The sequence below is a fragment of the Cucurbita pepo genome, chromosome 14 (genome assembly GCF_057944985.1).
Source record: "Cucurbita pepo subsp. pepo isolate OVF chromosome 14, ASM5794498v1, whole genome shotgun sequence".
Taxonomy (NCBI): Eukaryota; Viridiplantae; Streptophyta; class Magnoliopsida; order Cucurbitales; family Cucurbitaceae; genus Cucurbita; species Cucurbita pepo.
Window position 1 is genome coordinate 11,710,541 of NC_141811.1, and position 15,162 is coordinate 11,725,702.

Here is a 15,162-nt window from a genome sequence, read left to right on the forward strand (position 1 = left end):
ATATCTTAATATATTTTTATTAATTTAATCCACGACATTCTTGATGCTAAGATATATTCCATAACTAATTACAATTATACCACAAAATATATTCCTCAAATATCTTTATATTTTAATATATTTTTATTAATTTAAACTCACGAAATTCTTTATGCATACGGATATTTAAGATATATTTCATAAACTAATTACAATTATACCACCGAACATATTCCCCAAATATCGTTATATCTTAATATATTTTTATTAATTTAGTCCACGAAATTCTTTATGCATACGGATATCTAAGATATATTCCATAATTAATTACAATTATACCATAAAATATATTCCTCAAATATCCATATAAATTTAACCCAGAAAGTACACGAACATCTAAGATATATTCCACAACTAATTACAATTATAATACAAAATATATTATCCAGATATCTTTCTATCTTAATATATTTTTATTAATTTAATTCACGAGGTTTAAGATATATTCCATAACTAATTATAATTATACTATAAAATATATTAGGGGATGGACGTGTGGTTGTTGAGTAGGACATTATAAGGAAGCATGAATTTCATGTGAATTAGATATCCATTTTTAAACAATTCACGAATCCTAATCTGCTAAAACGATCGCTGGAATCGATTTCAGTATCGTTTTCAAATACCCCACCAAAACCCCCAATACCACACGTTATGCGATCGCAAATCTGTCACTTCAATGCCGCTGTCGCTTTGTTCAAATATGGCCCCATAAGGTTGTTTCCTCTCCAAATTCCATCGCTATTTCACTCTTAATACTCTAAATCCCTTCACCCCACTATGTAAAATGTGCGAATTCCCCCTTGTTCCCTCCGAATTTCGATCTTTTCTAAGGGATTTCTTCGCATTATTCTTCTCTTTCCTCTTCGATTTAAGGTCAAGGGTTTTGTTTATCAAGTTTTCCTGAAAACCCACTTCGGATTTTGAGGGGTTTTTGAGATTTTTGTGTGTTTTTGAGATCGCCATTAATGGAGATGTCGTTGTTCGAGCCAAGAACAGCGGTTTCTTACCCGTTTTCCAGCTTTAAGCACCAAGTTGAGAGGTTTTCTAGGTGTTCTTCTTGCAAAGGTATACTCTCTTGATATGTTTGTGTTTGATTCCTCCTTGAAATTTGGCAGATGTTTGGTGGACCAATCATTTTTGTTCTGTGGTTTTGCTGTTTTTGGATGTTGAATGTTGGATTCTTTTGGAAAGAGTAATGATGATGTGTTCTCTGTTGAAATTTGGCAGATGTTTTGTGGACCAAACATTTTTGTTCTGTGGTTTTGCTGTTTTTGGATGTTGGATTCATTTGGAAAGATTAATGATGTTGTGTTCTCTGTTGAAATTTGGTTGTGTGTTTAGGTAGATTTTTCAGGGCTTCTTATTCAAGACTTCCAAACAAAGCTTCTTGTAGTGGAGGTGTGAGTTCAATTAGCCAAGAAAAACTAGCAGCTGAAGCTTTTACTCATAAGATAAATGGAACAAATGGATTGAATTCTAAGCTGTTTTCAAGAGATAGTAGATTGTTAGATGCTGCTGATGATCAATATGATGGAATTGTTATTGATCCAAATGGATTACCTTCGAATCCGATCGTCTTTTCGTCGAATCTTCGTTTCTCTCTGTCTCATTGGAAAAAGAAGGTAAAGATTTCTGTATGTCATGTTTGATGTTTGTATTTACTCTAATGATTGAAGTGATGCCTTCACTTGAACCATATATGATTGCTGGTTTGAAAATTGTATTTGTGAGATTCCACGTCGGTTGGAGAGGGGAACGGAGCATTCCTTATAAGGGTGTGGAAACCTCTCCCTATGAGACGTGTTTTAAAACTGTGAGGCTGACGGCGATATGTAACGGGTCAAAGCGGACAATATTTGTTAGTGATGGGCTTGGACGGTTACAAATGGTATTAGAGCCAGACACTGATGGTGTGCTAGTGAGGACGCTGGCCTCCAAAGGGGGTGGATTGGGAGATCCCACATCGGTTGGAGAGGGTAACAGAGCATTCCTTATAAGGGTGTGGAACCTCTCCCTAGCAGACGTGTTTTCCTTATAAGGGTGTGGAACCTCTCCCTATCAGACGTGTTTTCCTTATAAGGGTGTGGAAACCTCTCCCTAGCAGACGTGTTTTCCTTATAAGGGTGTGGAAACCTCTCCCTAGCAGACGTGTTTTCCTTATAAGGGTGTGGAAACCTCTCCCTAGCAGACGTGTTTTCCTTATAAGAGTGTGGAAACCTCTCCCTAGCAGATGCGTTTTCCTTATATAAGGGTGTGGAACCTCTCCCTAGCAGACGCGTTTTAAAACCATGAGGCTAATGGTGATACGTTGGGTCAAAATGGACAATATCTGTTAGCAGTGGGCTTGGGCTGTTACAAATGGTATCAGAGCCAGACACTGGGCGGTGTGCAAGCGAGGACGTTGGCCTCCAAGGGGGTAGATTGTGAGATTCTACATCGGTTGGAGAGGGGAACGAAGCATTTCTTATAAGGGTGTGGAAACCTCTCTCTAGCAGACGCGTTTTAAAACCGTGAGGCTGATGGTAATACGTAATGGGTCAAAGCAAACAATATCTATTAGCGGTGGGCTTGGGCTGTTACAGTATTTTAGGTAGATGTAAGTACTCTAAACGAGCTCGTAACGCAGATTTTCACAACGTTGATGTCATGTAGAAACCTCAAAGTTCACAAAAGTTTCTTAACCGCACCAAACATATGTTTGACACCTTGGTTTTCTTGTCCAATTCAATGTAGTTCCATATTTCAGGTGCAGTAGAGGCATAAACTACTACATATTCAGTGAGGATAGTATACTGAGAATCTCTTCTGCTGCAGGGAAAGAAGGGAGTTTGGCTTAAGTTGCTAGTCGAACAGTCCGAGCTTGTTCCGATCGCCATAAAGGTAACGTTCGTATCTAAACCCGATTAATAGCTTACCCTTCTTTACTCTACTCGGACATCAGTGAACCCTATCGTTATTTCATTTTAATAGAGTCCGATTCGCTCGAAGCGAGGAGAATGTTTATTTGTTTGCTTAGCATGTTCCTCTTGGACTGATTATTTGGATCACAGGCAGGATTTCAATACCATCACGCTGAGCCGGGTTACTTGATGTTAACTTATTGGATACCCGACGGACCCTGCATGCTTCCTGCAAATGCTTCGCATCACGTCGGGGTCGGAGGATTCGTCATCAATGACAAAAACGAGGTATATTTCACAAGCCTTAGATCTCTATAGCATAAGGTTGTTCTATTTTCTCGACTCGTCGTTTACGACAAATTCTAGCCGATCACACAACAATTATTTTCGACATAAACATATCTAAACTATAATTAGCTGGTCATTGGCAACAGGTCCTGGTAGTGCAAGAAAAATACTGTTCTCCACAATTCGCTAATTTTTGGAAGATACCAACCGGTTTCATCGTTGAGGTATGTGGCTTTCCGCTCGGTTCATCGTCCCGATTGTACATGTTAGATTTCGAGATTCTTTTTATTAACTCTTTTGAAACTTTTCTGTGTTTATCAGAAGGAAGAGATCTATACAGGAGTTGCTAGAGAAGTTAAGGAGGAAACTGGTGTAAGTATTTTCTGTCAAACCTTTAATCATGAATGCAAATTCCAACAAAGAATCTAAACTTTAGAGATCATCGATCGAGATCCCATGTCGGTTGGAGAGGAGAACGAAACATTTCTTATAAGAGTGTAGAAACCTCTCCCTAGCAGACGCGTTTTAAAACCGTGAGACTGACGGTGGTACGTAACGAGGCAAAGTGGAAAATATCTACTAGCGGTAGGCTTTGACTGTTACAAATGGTATCAGAGCCAAACACCGGGTAGTGTGCTAGCGAGGACATTGGGCCCCCAAGGGGAGTGAATTGTGAGATCCCACATCGGTTGGAGAGGAGAACGAAACATGTCTTAAAAGGGTGTGGAAGTCTCTACCTAGCAGACGCGTTTTAAAATCATGAAACTGATGGTGGGACGTAACGAGCCAAAGTGGACAATATCTACTAGCAGTGGGCTTTGACTATTACAAATGGTATCAAAGCCAAACACCGGGCGATGTGCCAACAGGACGTTGGACCCTAGGAGGGGGGGGGGGGGTGGATTGTGAGATCCATATCGATTGGAGAGGAGAACGAAGCATTTCTTATAAGGGTGTGGAAACCTCTCCCTAGTAGACGCGTTTTAAACCCGTGAGGCTAACGGTGATATGTAACGAGCTAAAGCAGACAATATCTATTAGTGGTGGATTTGGGCTGTTACAAATTCTATCATAGCCAAATACCGGGCGGTGAGCCCCCAAAAGTGGATTGTGAGATCCCACATCAGTTGGAGAGGAGAATGAAGCATTCCTTATAAGGGTGTGGAAACCTCTCCCTAACAGACGCGTTTTAAAATCGTGAGGCTGACAACGATACGTAAAGGGTCAAAGCAGACAATATTTGTTAGCAGTGGGCTTGGGCTGTTACAAACGGTATCGGAGCCAAATACGGGCAGTGTGCCAGCGAGGATGCTGGTCCCAAGGGGAGTGGATTGTGAGATCCCACATCGGTTGGAGAGGAGAACGAAACATTTCTTATAAGGGTGTAGAAACCTCTCCCTAGCAGACGTTTTAAAACCGTGAGACAGACGATGGTATGTAACAAGCCAAAGTGGAAAATATCTACTAGCGGTAGACTTTGACTGTTACAAATGGTATCAGAGCCAAATACCGGGTGGTGTGCCAGCAAGGACGTTAGGCCCCCAACGGGAGTAGATTGTGAGATCCCACATCGGTTGGAGAGGAGAACGAAGCATTTCTTATAAGGTGTGGAAGTCTCTCTCTAGCAAATGCGTTTTAAAACCGTGAGGCTGACGGCGATACGTAACGAGCCAAAGCGGACAATATCTACTAGCGGTAGGCTTGGGCTGTTGCATTTAACTTAGCCATTCCTCGTAGGAGGCTCGTGTGAAAAGCTTTATGCTACTATTTACTATAGCAGATCAAGTTTCTATGTCCTAATAGATTCTCTATGCTCTGTTTTGCAGATTGACACTGAATTTGTTGAAGTAATAGCTTTCAGGTAAAACCATGTGACTTTCTTCATTTCATCTTGTCGAAACCGAGTCAACGAGATCTAACATCGTTCTCCTCCATTAATCCAGGCATGCTCACAACATAGCGTTCGAGAAGTCCGATTTGTTCTTCGTCTGCATGCTTAGACCCTTATCGACCCAGATAATCGTCGACGATTTCGAAATTCAAGCAGCAAAGGTAAATTTTTCTAAACTCAAAGAAGAACAAGTCCTATGCTGTTCTACATTGAAAGCTTAAATCATTTCCATGGTAATTCAGTGGATGCCTTTAGCTGAGTTTGTGGAGCAATCCCATGTAAAAGAAGATGTGATGTTTAAGAAGATTATCGACATTTGCATCGCTCGACTCGATAAATATTATTGTGGCTTGAACGTTCATCAACTCGTCTCGAAGTTCGATGGTAAACTTTCGTCACTTTATTACAATATCGTCGACGGGGAGGATCTAAACTGTGCTGGAAACTGAAGGGAACACAACCTGTTCATAGCTGATTTAGTAGTATATATCATTATGTTATTAGCACAATTAGGTGTGCTTTTTTGTACATGGCTGATTATAAATAAACAAAAAGAACTGTTATTTGAGTTCCATAAATCTATTCCAAAGGGATTTCATGTGAATCCGCTCACCGGAGGCACACGCGTTTAGACGTAGACGAACCGGTTCAAGGAAACCAGTTCGGCAGGTTTTGTTTTTCTCAATTTTTCGAGTTGAGTTAAACCATAAGGGCATAATTCGGAGAATTCGAGGGAAGAAAATAAGCTATTCTTGTTTTGCGGTTTGTTCGATGTGAGCAGTTTGTTTGTCGCTATGGCTTGACTCGAAAATGGTTAAGTATCGTCTAATCTAACTATAAAAGCCAAGTGGCTTGACTCAATCCACAAAAATCGTTGCACGTAGCTAGAGGCTTAGTTGTGAGTATTTTCGCCAGTCATGGTTTGGCTCCTCTCGTAAAAATCGTTGCATATGCTAGAGGCATGGTCGTTGTAGTATAGTGGTGAGTATTTTCGCCTGTCATGGACTCGGGTTTGATCCCTGGCAACGGCGAATTTTGTTTTGATATCTGTTTAAGCCAAGTGGCTTGAATCGTCTCATAAAAATCGTCGCTCACTAGAGGTAGAATCGTTGCAGTATAGTGGTAAGTATTCTCACCTATTATGTGGGTGACTCAGGTTCGATCCTTGGCAACGACGCATTCTATTTTGAATGTTACATTTCATTAACTTAACTCGGGTACATTTCATAAATCATGAGAGTTTATGTTACGGTTCAAGTTCTCTGCTAGTAGATATTATCCACTTTATTCGTTACAGTTACACATCACCGTCAGTCTCACAATTTTAAAACGTGTCTACTACAGAGAGATTTTCACACCTTTATAAGAAATTCTTCGTTCTCCTCAAAACGAGGTCAGCATGCATTTGGTAACAAATACGATCGAAGAACCTTTGAATGAAACATTATTGTATAGGCTAAGTGTCTAATCTAATATTAGAAAACTTGTCACAATGCGAATGTCATTGCCACTAGCACCCAATAAATGGCCGCACCGCCTGCCACACCTTTATAACATATCACCCATAACCCACTAAATGCGAGTCACCATCTTCCCTTTTCATACGCCATTGTTGGTACCTCAAGCTCTCTGTGTTTTCTCAGCTTCTTCTTCCCCATGGCTGCTCCCTTTTTAATGCCCTTTTTCTCTTTGGCTCTCGTTTTCGCTGCGATTCCGGGTTCTCTTTCATTGCCCTTCATTGTGCTCCATGGTAACATCTAATCTACTGTCCCTCTCTTTGTTTTTAACTCGACTTCTTGTTTGATTCTTCGTTTCTCGATTGTTTGTGGTGAATCTATCTATGTTGGGAGGGATCGTTGGAATCACATATTGGCTAAGTAAAGGGAAGATCATAGGTATATAAGTAAGGAGAGGCGGTTTTAGAGAACCGAAAGGAAAGTTACGAGAGTTTATGCTCAATAGGACAATATCATACCACTGTGGTATTAAAGTCATGCCTTTAATTTTGTTGTCCCTAACAAGTCGTTTCAAAGTCTTGCCCTTAACTTGTTCGTATTGATAAAATCCTCAAATATAGAATAAAGAAGTTGTGAGTCTCGAATGTGTCTTTATAGTGAAGATTTGTGGTAAAACTCGGTTGCATTAGCAATATGCTTCAAAGAAAATGACGGTATGGACAGTGCTAAACGGATAGATGAACATTTAAGACACGCTCACTGAGACCTTGTTCCAGCCTAGGATTGTTGAAGTTCTAATTAAAGAAAGATCGTGGGTAAGTAAGGGGACATTATCTCCACTAGAATGAGGTCTTAGGATTTATATTCAAAGTGGATAATATCATATCTTTATGAAGATTCGTTGTTCCTAAAGTTTTGTGGTGCACTCGGGGTATAGTTTTTGGTTTAGTTAAGTTATGGATTGCCTCCTCGACAAGGGGAGCTTCCATGGATATGCATCGGGTTGTGGAACGATATCCATGTTCTTGTAAGTTTCTTGATCATTGCGTATTGTTGACTTTCCTTTGCTTAGTTATACAATGTAGACAGAGTACGAGCGTTGATGGATTGAGATGGGTCGAAGTGAGACATTTTCTACAATAAATCTAATTTTCGGATAGTAAAACCCAAGCAACTCTTATTATATAATGAATCTAGCTATAAACATTGAATTGGGTAACAATAAATAAATAATCAACCTCATACTCATTCCCATTTAGCCAACAGAAAGAAAACTCTCTCTACTCTCTACTCCGTTTTCCATGTCAACCGAAATTTTACGCAGATTAAATGGACATCTCTAATCATACCGATAGCTCCATTGTTCCTGCATACGAGAGAAAATAATATCTCATAAATGCTCTGGAATTCCTTCATTTTTTTCATCATGGCAGGTTTAGGAGGCCAGTGCTCACATCAAGGGCCTAAAAACTTCACACAACTACTGATAAACTATTCTGGTGTTGAAGGATATTGCCTGTATGTTCATACAGCCCCCATCTTTCCATTTTTCCTGCTGGTTTTTCATGTAAATCTTAAGATTTATTGCTACAAAGTTCAGAAATTGAAGGTATTTTGTTAAGATTGAAGAATAATGACTTTCAATTGCTAATTCTACCAGTGAAGTTGGCAATGGAGTGTGGATTCTTGGTTTATGCCCCTCGAGAAACAGGTAAGACCTTATTGAAACTTATCCCGGGGTCTCCCCGTTATAGATTAAATGTGGTAGACCCAACCAGAATTATGTTTTTGTTTTACGCGTCGTAATTCTTCAATAGTTCTCATTCTAACTGAAGTTTTCTTCTACGTTCAGGCTGGACTTATTTGTGACAAGGTACGAAAGTCCTCATGGCTCCTTTATCTACCTCATCTCTAAAGATGTTGACTGATTTGGTATGACAAATGCAGGTGAAGGAAATGGAGGAGTTGAAAAACGGTTATAATATTGTCGGTCTCTCCCAGGTGATTATCGGAGATTCACGTCTTTAAAGACGTGAATCCAATTTGCCTAGTCAAGTATTCATTGATAACTTGACAAACGCTTTATTATGTACCAATATCTCCATTAGATGAAACCTTTTTCGGTACAATGAAAGCGGAAAGTCAAGCAAGCATGGAAAAGATTGTTAAGCATAATTTCGTTTGGCTGAACAGGGTAACTTGGTCGGCCGAGGAGTGATCGAGTTATGTGACGGAGGACCACCAGTGAGAAACTGTTTAAGATCTTTTCTAGTCTTTAGATTTTGTTTGAGAATTTTGTTTATGTCTATATATTTCCTCACTGTTCATGTTCTTGCCTTACTCTGCGTCTAAAGGTTAAGAACTTTATATCTCTAGGAGGTCCTCATGCTGGTATTGCTTCTGTTCCTCTTTGTGGTGTAAGTTTTGAATTATCCTTTCATCTTCAGTTTCTGGATTTTTGTTTTGAGGAATTCAAATACTAAGTAGGAAGGTCCTTATTGAAATGAATTTCGGTTTCTGCAGACGGCCATTTTATGTCACCTTGTAGATAAACTCATTAAGTCGGACATCTACAGCGACTACGTTCAAGTATAACTCTACCCACCTATAGCTTTTGTGAGATCCCATGTCGGTTGGAGAGGAGAACAAAACACTTTCTATAAGGGTGTGGAAACCTCTCCCTAGCAGACGCGTTTAAAAACTTTAAGGGAAAGCCCAAAGAGTACAATATTTGCTAACGATGGGTCTAGGCATTACGGATTTGTTTTTCCATTTTAGACATGCCATGACATTCATATATGGCTGTTTCCTTCTCTGTTGACTGTCACAGGATCATCTAGCTCCCAGTGGTTATCTCAAATTACCAAACGTGAGCACTATTCCTATAGCTAGTTTTGTTTTCTTCATTTGATCGTCCCGACCACAAAAACGAAGCTTAAATTGACTTGTTCGTGTTAGCTTTTACTTCCAGGCTATCCCGAAGTATTTGGAGAAATGTAAGTTTCTTCCAAAGCTCAACAACGAACGCCCACAAGCGAGGAATTCGACGTACAAGGAAAGATTCAGTAGCCTACAAAACTTGGTGCTAATTATGGTAGGTTTGAAAGGGGCTTTACTTTCATGTCAAAGACATCTTGAAGCTCTATTTCTTATAGCCATATGAAAAAACAGCTAATCAAAAACTCCTCCTATGCTATCATTTTTTGTCGTCCAGTTCGAGCAGGACGCTATTTTGGTCCCTAAGGAAACCTCCTGGTTCGGTCAGTACCCGGATGGAGCTTTTAATTCAACTATACCTCCACAACAGGTATCAACATAAATTGAAATAAATTGAATTAATGACATCAAAAACATCCAACATAACTAGTACTTACGACAATATGATCACTTCTGCTTGATTTCTGCAGACAAAACTCTACATTGAAGACTGGATTGGTCTGAAAACCTTGGATGAAGCTGGAAGAGTGAAATACATAAGAGTGGATGGGGAACATATTAAAATTTCCAATAGTGACATGAGAAAGTATGTGATTCCATACTTACAAGGATAAAGACTCGGACGGATCTCGGAAAGTCAACGAGCACCATAGTATCGATTAAACAAGAGCAAAGCACCAGTAAAGAAAAGAGTAAGATAGTTCACAAAACAAAGTTCCTTAAATCCTCATCAACTATGCAAGCCTATTTTCCAGAGAGTTAAGGAAAAAATAAAAGTAGATACCCTATGTATTCCAAGAGACGAGTCGATGTTCAATGAAAAAAGTCGATGTATGAAACATGAGAATTGCATTAATGCATTCAGAATGAGAACATATTGGACAGTACAATCTCACTTACAGGAATATATTAACAATTTCAATTCTGCCTGGTACATATTTAGCTATATTTTATCATATATATATATATATACATATGAGGCAAGTTCAGAAAAGTTGTGACCTCTGAGTTGGTTTAATAGACATGAATGTCCACACTGAACCCTTCCAAATGAGTAGCACTGAGTGAACAGCCCTTCCTGACGCCTGGATCATCACCTTTAATCTCCTGGCTATGGTGTTTTTCTCGATAGCTGAGCAACAAACAAGAGAATCTTGTGAGGGCTGCCTGACCAGCAACACGAACCCTGCAGACTACACTTAAATCTGCCCAGATATCACCCATTTCACTTTGGCTGCTACTTTGGTCATATCCATCAAGATCGGATTCTTTTACAACAACTACAGAACTATCATCAAATGCAATAAGATCATGCGCTGATTCTGATACTTTCTTTCCTAAATCATTTATGTGGCAGAAGGAAGCATCCTTCTGCACGATCAGGCAGTAGAATTCCAGGACAGCCTGTGAATAGAAACCGTCAATCAACGTGCATGTACTAAGAATTGTCATCGAGTCCAAACCGGGATGAAAACCAAGTTCACTACTTAAAACGCAGAATTCATCATAATGAAAAGTCCCAGAAAGGTAAAAAGCTACAAGGTAGAAAGGGGCAATAAATGAATCAATGTATTTGAAATCAAACCGTAGAAACAATCAGATGAGCTCAAAACGTGGAAGGTAATTCTTTCATATAAACAATGTAATATTTCGAACTAAAAAGAAGGAAGAGAAAGGATTGCAGTAATACCTGCCACTGTGATGGTGCTAAAAGCACCCTTGGCCTGATTGACTTCACATGTTTATAAGCTTCTTCTGGCGTCATTTGCTTGTATTGCACCTGTACACCACCATAAAGTCTCAGAAAAGCGAAGGCTTCTTGATTTTAAATTTAAGAATAAAGGTTATTTTATTTGCATTCAAAGACTTACCAAATAGCAAATAACAATGGTTGTGCTACGCCCGCGTCCAGCTTTACAATGAACATAAGTAGTCTGTCCATGTGATGCATTTTCTTTGATAGCAGCATATGATCAAAAAAATGAAATTACTCATTAAGGAAAAGTTTATTTGACACCATAAACTTGAAGGTTGCACATATTCTCATTTAATGAACATAGACTACTTCTGTGAGATCCCACATCTGTTGGAGAAGGGAACGAAAGGGGAACGAAGCATTCTTTATAAGGGTGTGGAAACCTCTCCCTAGCAAACACATTTTAAAAATTTTGAGGGAAGCCCGAAAGGGAAAGCCCAAAGAGGACAATATCTGCTAGTGGAGAGCTTGGGTCATTACAAATGGTATCAAAGCCGGACATCGGATGGTGTGCCTGCGAGGATGATGGATCCCGAAGGGAGGTGGATTGTGAGATCCCACATCGATTGGAGAGAGGAACAAGTGCCAACGAGGACGTTGGGCCCCAAAGGGGGGTAGATTGTGAGATCCCACATCGGTTGTAGAGGGGAACGAATCATTTTTTATAAGGGTGTGGAAACCTCTCCCTAACAGATACGTTCTAAAAACCTTGAGGAGAAGCCCGAAATGGAAAGCCAAAGAGGACAATATCTATTAGCAGTGGGCTTGGGCCGTTACTAACTTTTCATGGATGCAGAAAGAATTTAGCAGAACATACGTACTGTGGATGAAATTTACAGCAACACAAATGTCACTCAATAAAGGTGCAAAGCAATAGTCTCTAGTCGGAATGGTCAGATGATCAATTCCATGATCCTGCAATGGTACAAGCGCAAAAATCATTCTCAAATCAATTTAAGGCACAAGTAGGTAAGGGAGAAAACCTTCAATAGTCAAGTCAAGAAACAGTAACAGGTCATTAATGTCAGCTGAAACAACCTCATATCAGATGATACTTGCACTTCAATTTTCCAATATAGACCAAATTCAAACATGGAAAGAAGTGGACAGACAACCATAACTCACTATGAAAGGATGATAATGGCAATCCTATAGGTAGTACGAAAACAGCATTGGAAGTCTCTCAAACGCCTTCTTATAAGCATTCTTTATAAAGGTGTGGAAACCTCTCCCTAGCAGACGCGTTTTACAAACCTTCGGGGGAATCCCGAAAGAGAAAGCCCAAAGATGACAATATCGGCTAGTGGTGGGCTTGGGCCGTTAGCACCAAGTTAATGCGAACAGAAATATGCTTATATACAAACAAATAGGATCCCAAATTAGTTTGAAGCAGCACTTTCATAGCTCCACTTAACACAATTCCAAAGAATCAAACAGAATGAATTTAGTACAGAACAAGCAAATTAAAACGACACTTACACGATATAGAGTCGAAGGAACCAAGGTCTCATATGGCTCATTTAGTGTTATCACTCCTCGAACGCCAACCTCCTTCAAACAGGGAACATCCGCAGGGAATGGAACAGCACCTAACAATATGAACTGAAGAAAAAAATGGCATTACAACGCATATTTCTTGCACTCTGATAATTATGCATTCGTTTGTCATCTGGGTTAGAAAGAACTGACAAGATCAAGAACATATACCTCATCAACCTTGTCCCACCATCGAAACTCCGTCTGAAGCTTATTTCTGAAAACATTGTAAAGCAAAGTTGGGTAGAAAAGAACACGAGCCCCAACTCCAACAACGATCCTTTTCACATCAGACCTAACAATGCTTTGGCTCTCCAAATTACTAACGATAACACCTGAATTCCCCTCTTCCCCACTCTGCAACTCCTCTTCCTTCAATTTCTCAATATACATATCCTCAAATAAAAAGCCCCTAAAATCAATTGCAATAAAATCGAATAATATCTCAAACACATAAACAAACCAGCAATCTCACGCGTTTGCCCCAAATTTTCAACCAAAAAGCATGATTATACACAAACAATTAGCCTCCCCCATCGCGAAAACCCAACATTCATTCCTAAGCCAAATCCCAGAAATGGAATAATCGGAGAAGATCTCCACAGAGAAATACAGAAAAATGAAATTCTCACAGAAGTCCCCACCCACCGGCAGCCGGAAAATGATATCTCGATGGAAGCTGCGATTGGTCAACACGAATGACGATCGATTAGGGGAAGAACAAAATTGGGAAAAATCGACGAAATACTTCGAAAAACAAACCCTAGATTTTGGTTGAAGATTGACAGGCTACCATGGATTGGATTCTACGCCAACCATTTGCTTAACATTGTTTGAAACCGATTGATGAGAGAGAAAGGTAGAGAGAGAAGAACTCCGGCAAATGCTGTAAGAAGAATCGACGAATTGGTTCAGAATGGTAATGTTAAAGTTACGGACGGTCAGAAATATTGTGTGGCAGCTCATTGATTTACAGCCACGTGTTTGAAGGTTGTTTTGCATTCAGGAACAATAACTCACAGGCCGTCACTTTAAAAAGTTGAATTTTCAACATTGAATATTCACAATATTAATAATGAAATTATTAAGTTTAATGGATTTGGATTTCTTTTATAATTAATGATAGAATTAATATGCCATTATTAATCTCAATTATTATTTTTTAATTCATTGTAAATCTCAAAATAATTTCAAAAAATATTTATTGATTTTTTGATTCCGTAGACATCGGATAATAATGAATTTTAAGGTATCATCGATAAAAAGAAAAAAAAAAAATTAGAGATTCTAATCGGGGTACGATAAAAAATCGAAAAGTCAATTTGGAGTTGGTCATAATATATATAAAAACTCAAAATTATATATATTCAATCATGTTCTGATCCCACGATTCATGTCTTGCAGTCTTTCCTTTGTATTTTGTCCCGATCCAACATGAGTGTGTTGTTGACCAATCAGCTAATTGTCAAATTAAACGAACCAAACTATTATCGGTTCATCCGTTCAACTTCCTAACTTCCTTTACAAATTAAGCAGTTTGACTTGAGTTTAATAGTCAAACTAAGTCTAATAGATTATATCTTTAATTCTAATCCTCTGCACTCCATTAAATAAATAAATAAATAAATAAATTAATTAATTAATTAATTAATTAATTATATTTTTTTAATGTATTCTAATAAATTGAATCTTTAACCTTATTTTATTTTTGGTCAAAATTAATTAACCCATAATATATTGAATTGGACTAAAATTATATTTTTTTAATATTTTATTTCTTAAAAAAAATAAAAATTGTGGTAAAAACTTATAGAAAAAATAGTTATTATGTAATATGAAAAGATAATAAAATATTAAGAATTTAAATTTAAAAAATTACTCAATAATATAATATTAAAAAAAATAAAAATTGTGGTAAAAACTTATAGAAAAAATAGTTATTATGTAATATGAAAAGATAATAAAATATTAAGAATTTAAATTTAAAAAATTACTCAATAATATAATATTAAAAAAAATAAAAATTGTGGTAAAAACTTATAGAAAAAATAGTTATTATGTAATATGAAAAGATAATAAAATATTAAGAATTTAAATTTAAAAAATTACTCAATAATATAATATTAAAAAAAATAAAAATTGTGGTAAAAACTTATAGAAAAAATAGTTATTATGTAATATGAAAAGATAATAAAATATTAAGAATTTAAATTTAAAAAATTACTCAATAATATAATATTAAAAAAAATAAAAATTGTGGTAAAAACTTATAGAAAAAATAGTTATTATGTAATATGAAAAGATAATAAAATATTAAGAATTTAAATTTAAAAAATTACTCAATAATATAATAAT

At 37.7% G+C, this 15,162-nt stretch overlaps 3 protein-coding genes across 6 annotated transcripts; 2 read left to right on the forward strand and 1 right to left on the reverse strand.

Moving 5' to 3' along the window:
- The first annotated feature begins 611 nt into the window (after window positions 1–611).
- Window positions 612–5,725, forward strand: LOC111810107 (nudix hydrolase 8). Its single transcript, XM_023696683.2, has 9 exons — window positions 612–1,107; window positions 1,384–1,664; window positions 2,857–2,922; window positions 3,093–3,230; window positions 3,377–3,454; window positions 3,552–3,602; window positions 5,057–5,091; window positions 5,174–5,282; window positions 5,364–5,725. Exons 1-9 carry the CDS (start codon window positions 1,008–1,010, stop codon window positions 5,568–5,570), a joined length of 1,065 nt encoding a protein of 354 aa, XP_023552451.1. The 5' UTR covers window positions 612–1,007; the 3' UTR covers window positions 5,571–5,725.
- An 895-nt stretch (window positions 5,726–6,620) lies between these two features.
- On the forward strand, window positions 6,621–10,557 carry LOC111810110 (uncharacterized). The gene is given in 13 exon segments (XM_023696687.2): window positions 6,621–6,871; window positions 8,012–8,096; window positions 8,239–8,258; window positions 8,261–8,289; window positions 8,431–8,451; window positions 8,526–8,579; window positions 8,772–8,822; window positions 8,933–8,995; window positions 9,102–9,167; window positions 9,409–9,447; window positions 9,550–9,672; window positions 9,793–9,885; window positions 9,986–10,557. Coding segments are annotated over 13 exon segments (882 nt in total). The 5' UTR covers window positions 6,621–6,777; the 3' UTR covers window positions 10,130–10,557.
- LOC111810106 (phosphatidylglycerophosphate phosphatase PTPMT2) lies at window positions 10,348–13,733 on the reverse strand. Of its 4 annotated transcripts, none has more exons than XM_023696682.2 (8): window positions 13,570–13,733; window positions 13,456–13,486; window positions 12,979–13,219; window positions 12,751–12,873; window positions 12,093–12,186; window positions 11,387–11,469; window positions 11,206–11,295; window positions 10,348–10,919 (listed from the first exon to the last, which is right to left on the reverse strand). In XM_023696682.2, exons 3-8 carry the CDS (start codon window positions 13,198–13,200, stop codon window positions 10,530–10,532), a joined length of 1,002 nt encoding a protein of 333 aa, XP_023552450.2. In that variant the 5' UTR covers window positions 13,201–13,219; window positions 13,456–13,486; window positions 13,570–13,733; the 3' UTR covers window positions 10,348–10,529. The 4 variants fall into 4 exon arrangements, with proteins under 4 accessions (XP_023552450.2, XP_023552449.2, XP_023552447.2 ...); XM_023696681.2 differs by having other exon boundaries at window positions 13,440–13,486; XM_023696679.2 differs by having other exon boundaries at window positions 13,440–13,486; window positions 13,601–13,721.
- Window positions 13,734–15,162: the final 1,429 nt, after the last annotated feature.

What these genes read in the sequence shown, in the direction of transcription:
- LOC111810107 (XM_023696683.2), top strand. Translation starts at nt 1,008, where the DNA reads ATGGAGATGTCGTTGTTCGAGCCAAGAACAGCGGTTTCTTACCCGTTT. An exon ending in GTTGAAGTAATAGCTTTCAG is followed by an intron (nt 5,092 to 5,173) that starts GTAAAACCATGT and finishes CCATTAATCCAG; the next exon opens with GCATGCTCACAACATAGCGT. An exon ending in TCGAAATTCAAGCAGCAAAG is followed by an intron (nt 5,283 to 5,363) that starts GTAAATTTTTCT and finishes ATGGTAATTCAG; the next exon opens with TGGATGCCTTTAGCTGAGTT.
- LOC111810106 (XM_023696679.2), bottom strand. An exon ending in TGCTGTAAATTTCATCCACA is followed by an intron (nt 11,470 to 12,092) that starts GTACGTATGTTC and finishes CTGCTATCAAAG; the next exon opens with AAAATGCATCACATGGACAG. An exon ending in TAGCACCATCACAGTGGCAG is followed by an intron (nt 10,920 to 11,205) that starts GTATTACTGCAA and finishes TTCTATTCACAG; the next exon opens with GCTGTCCTGGAATTCTACTG.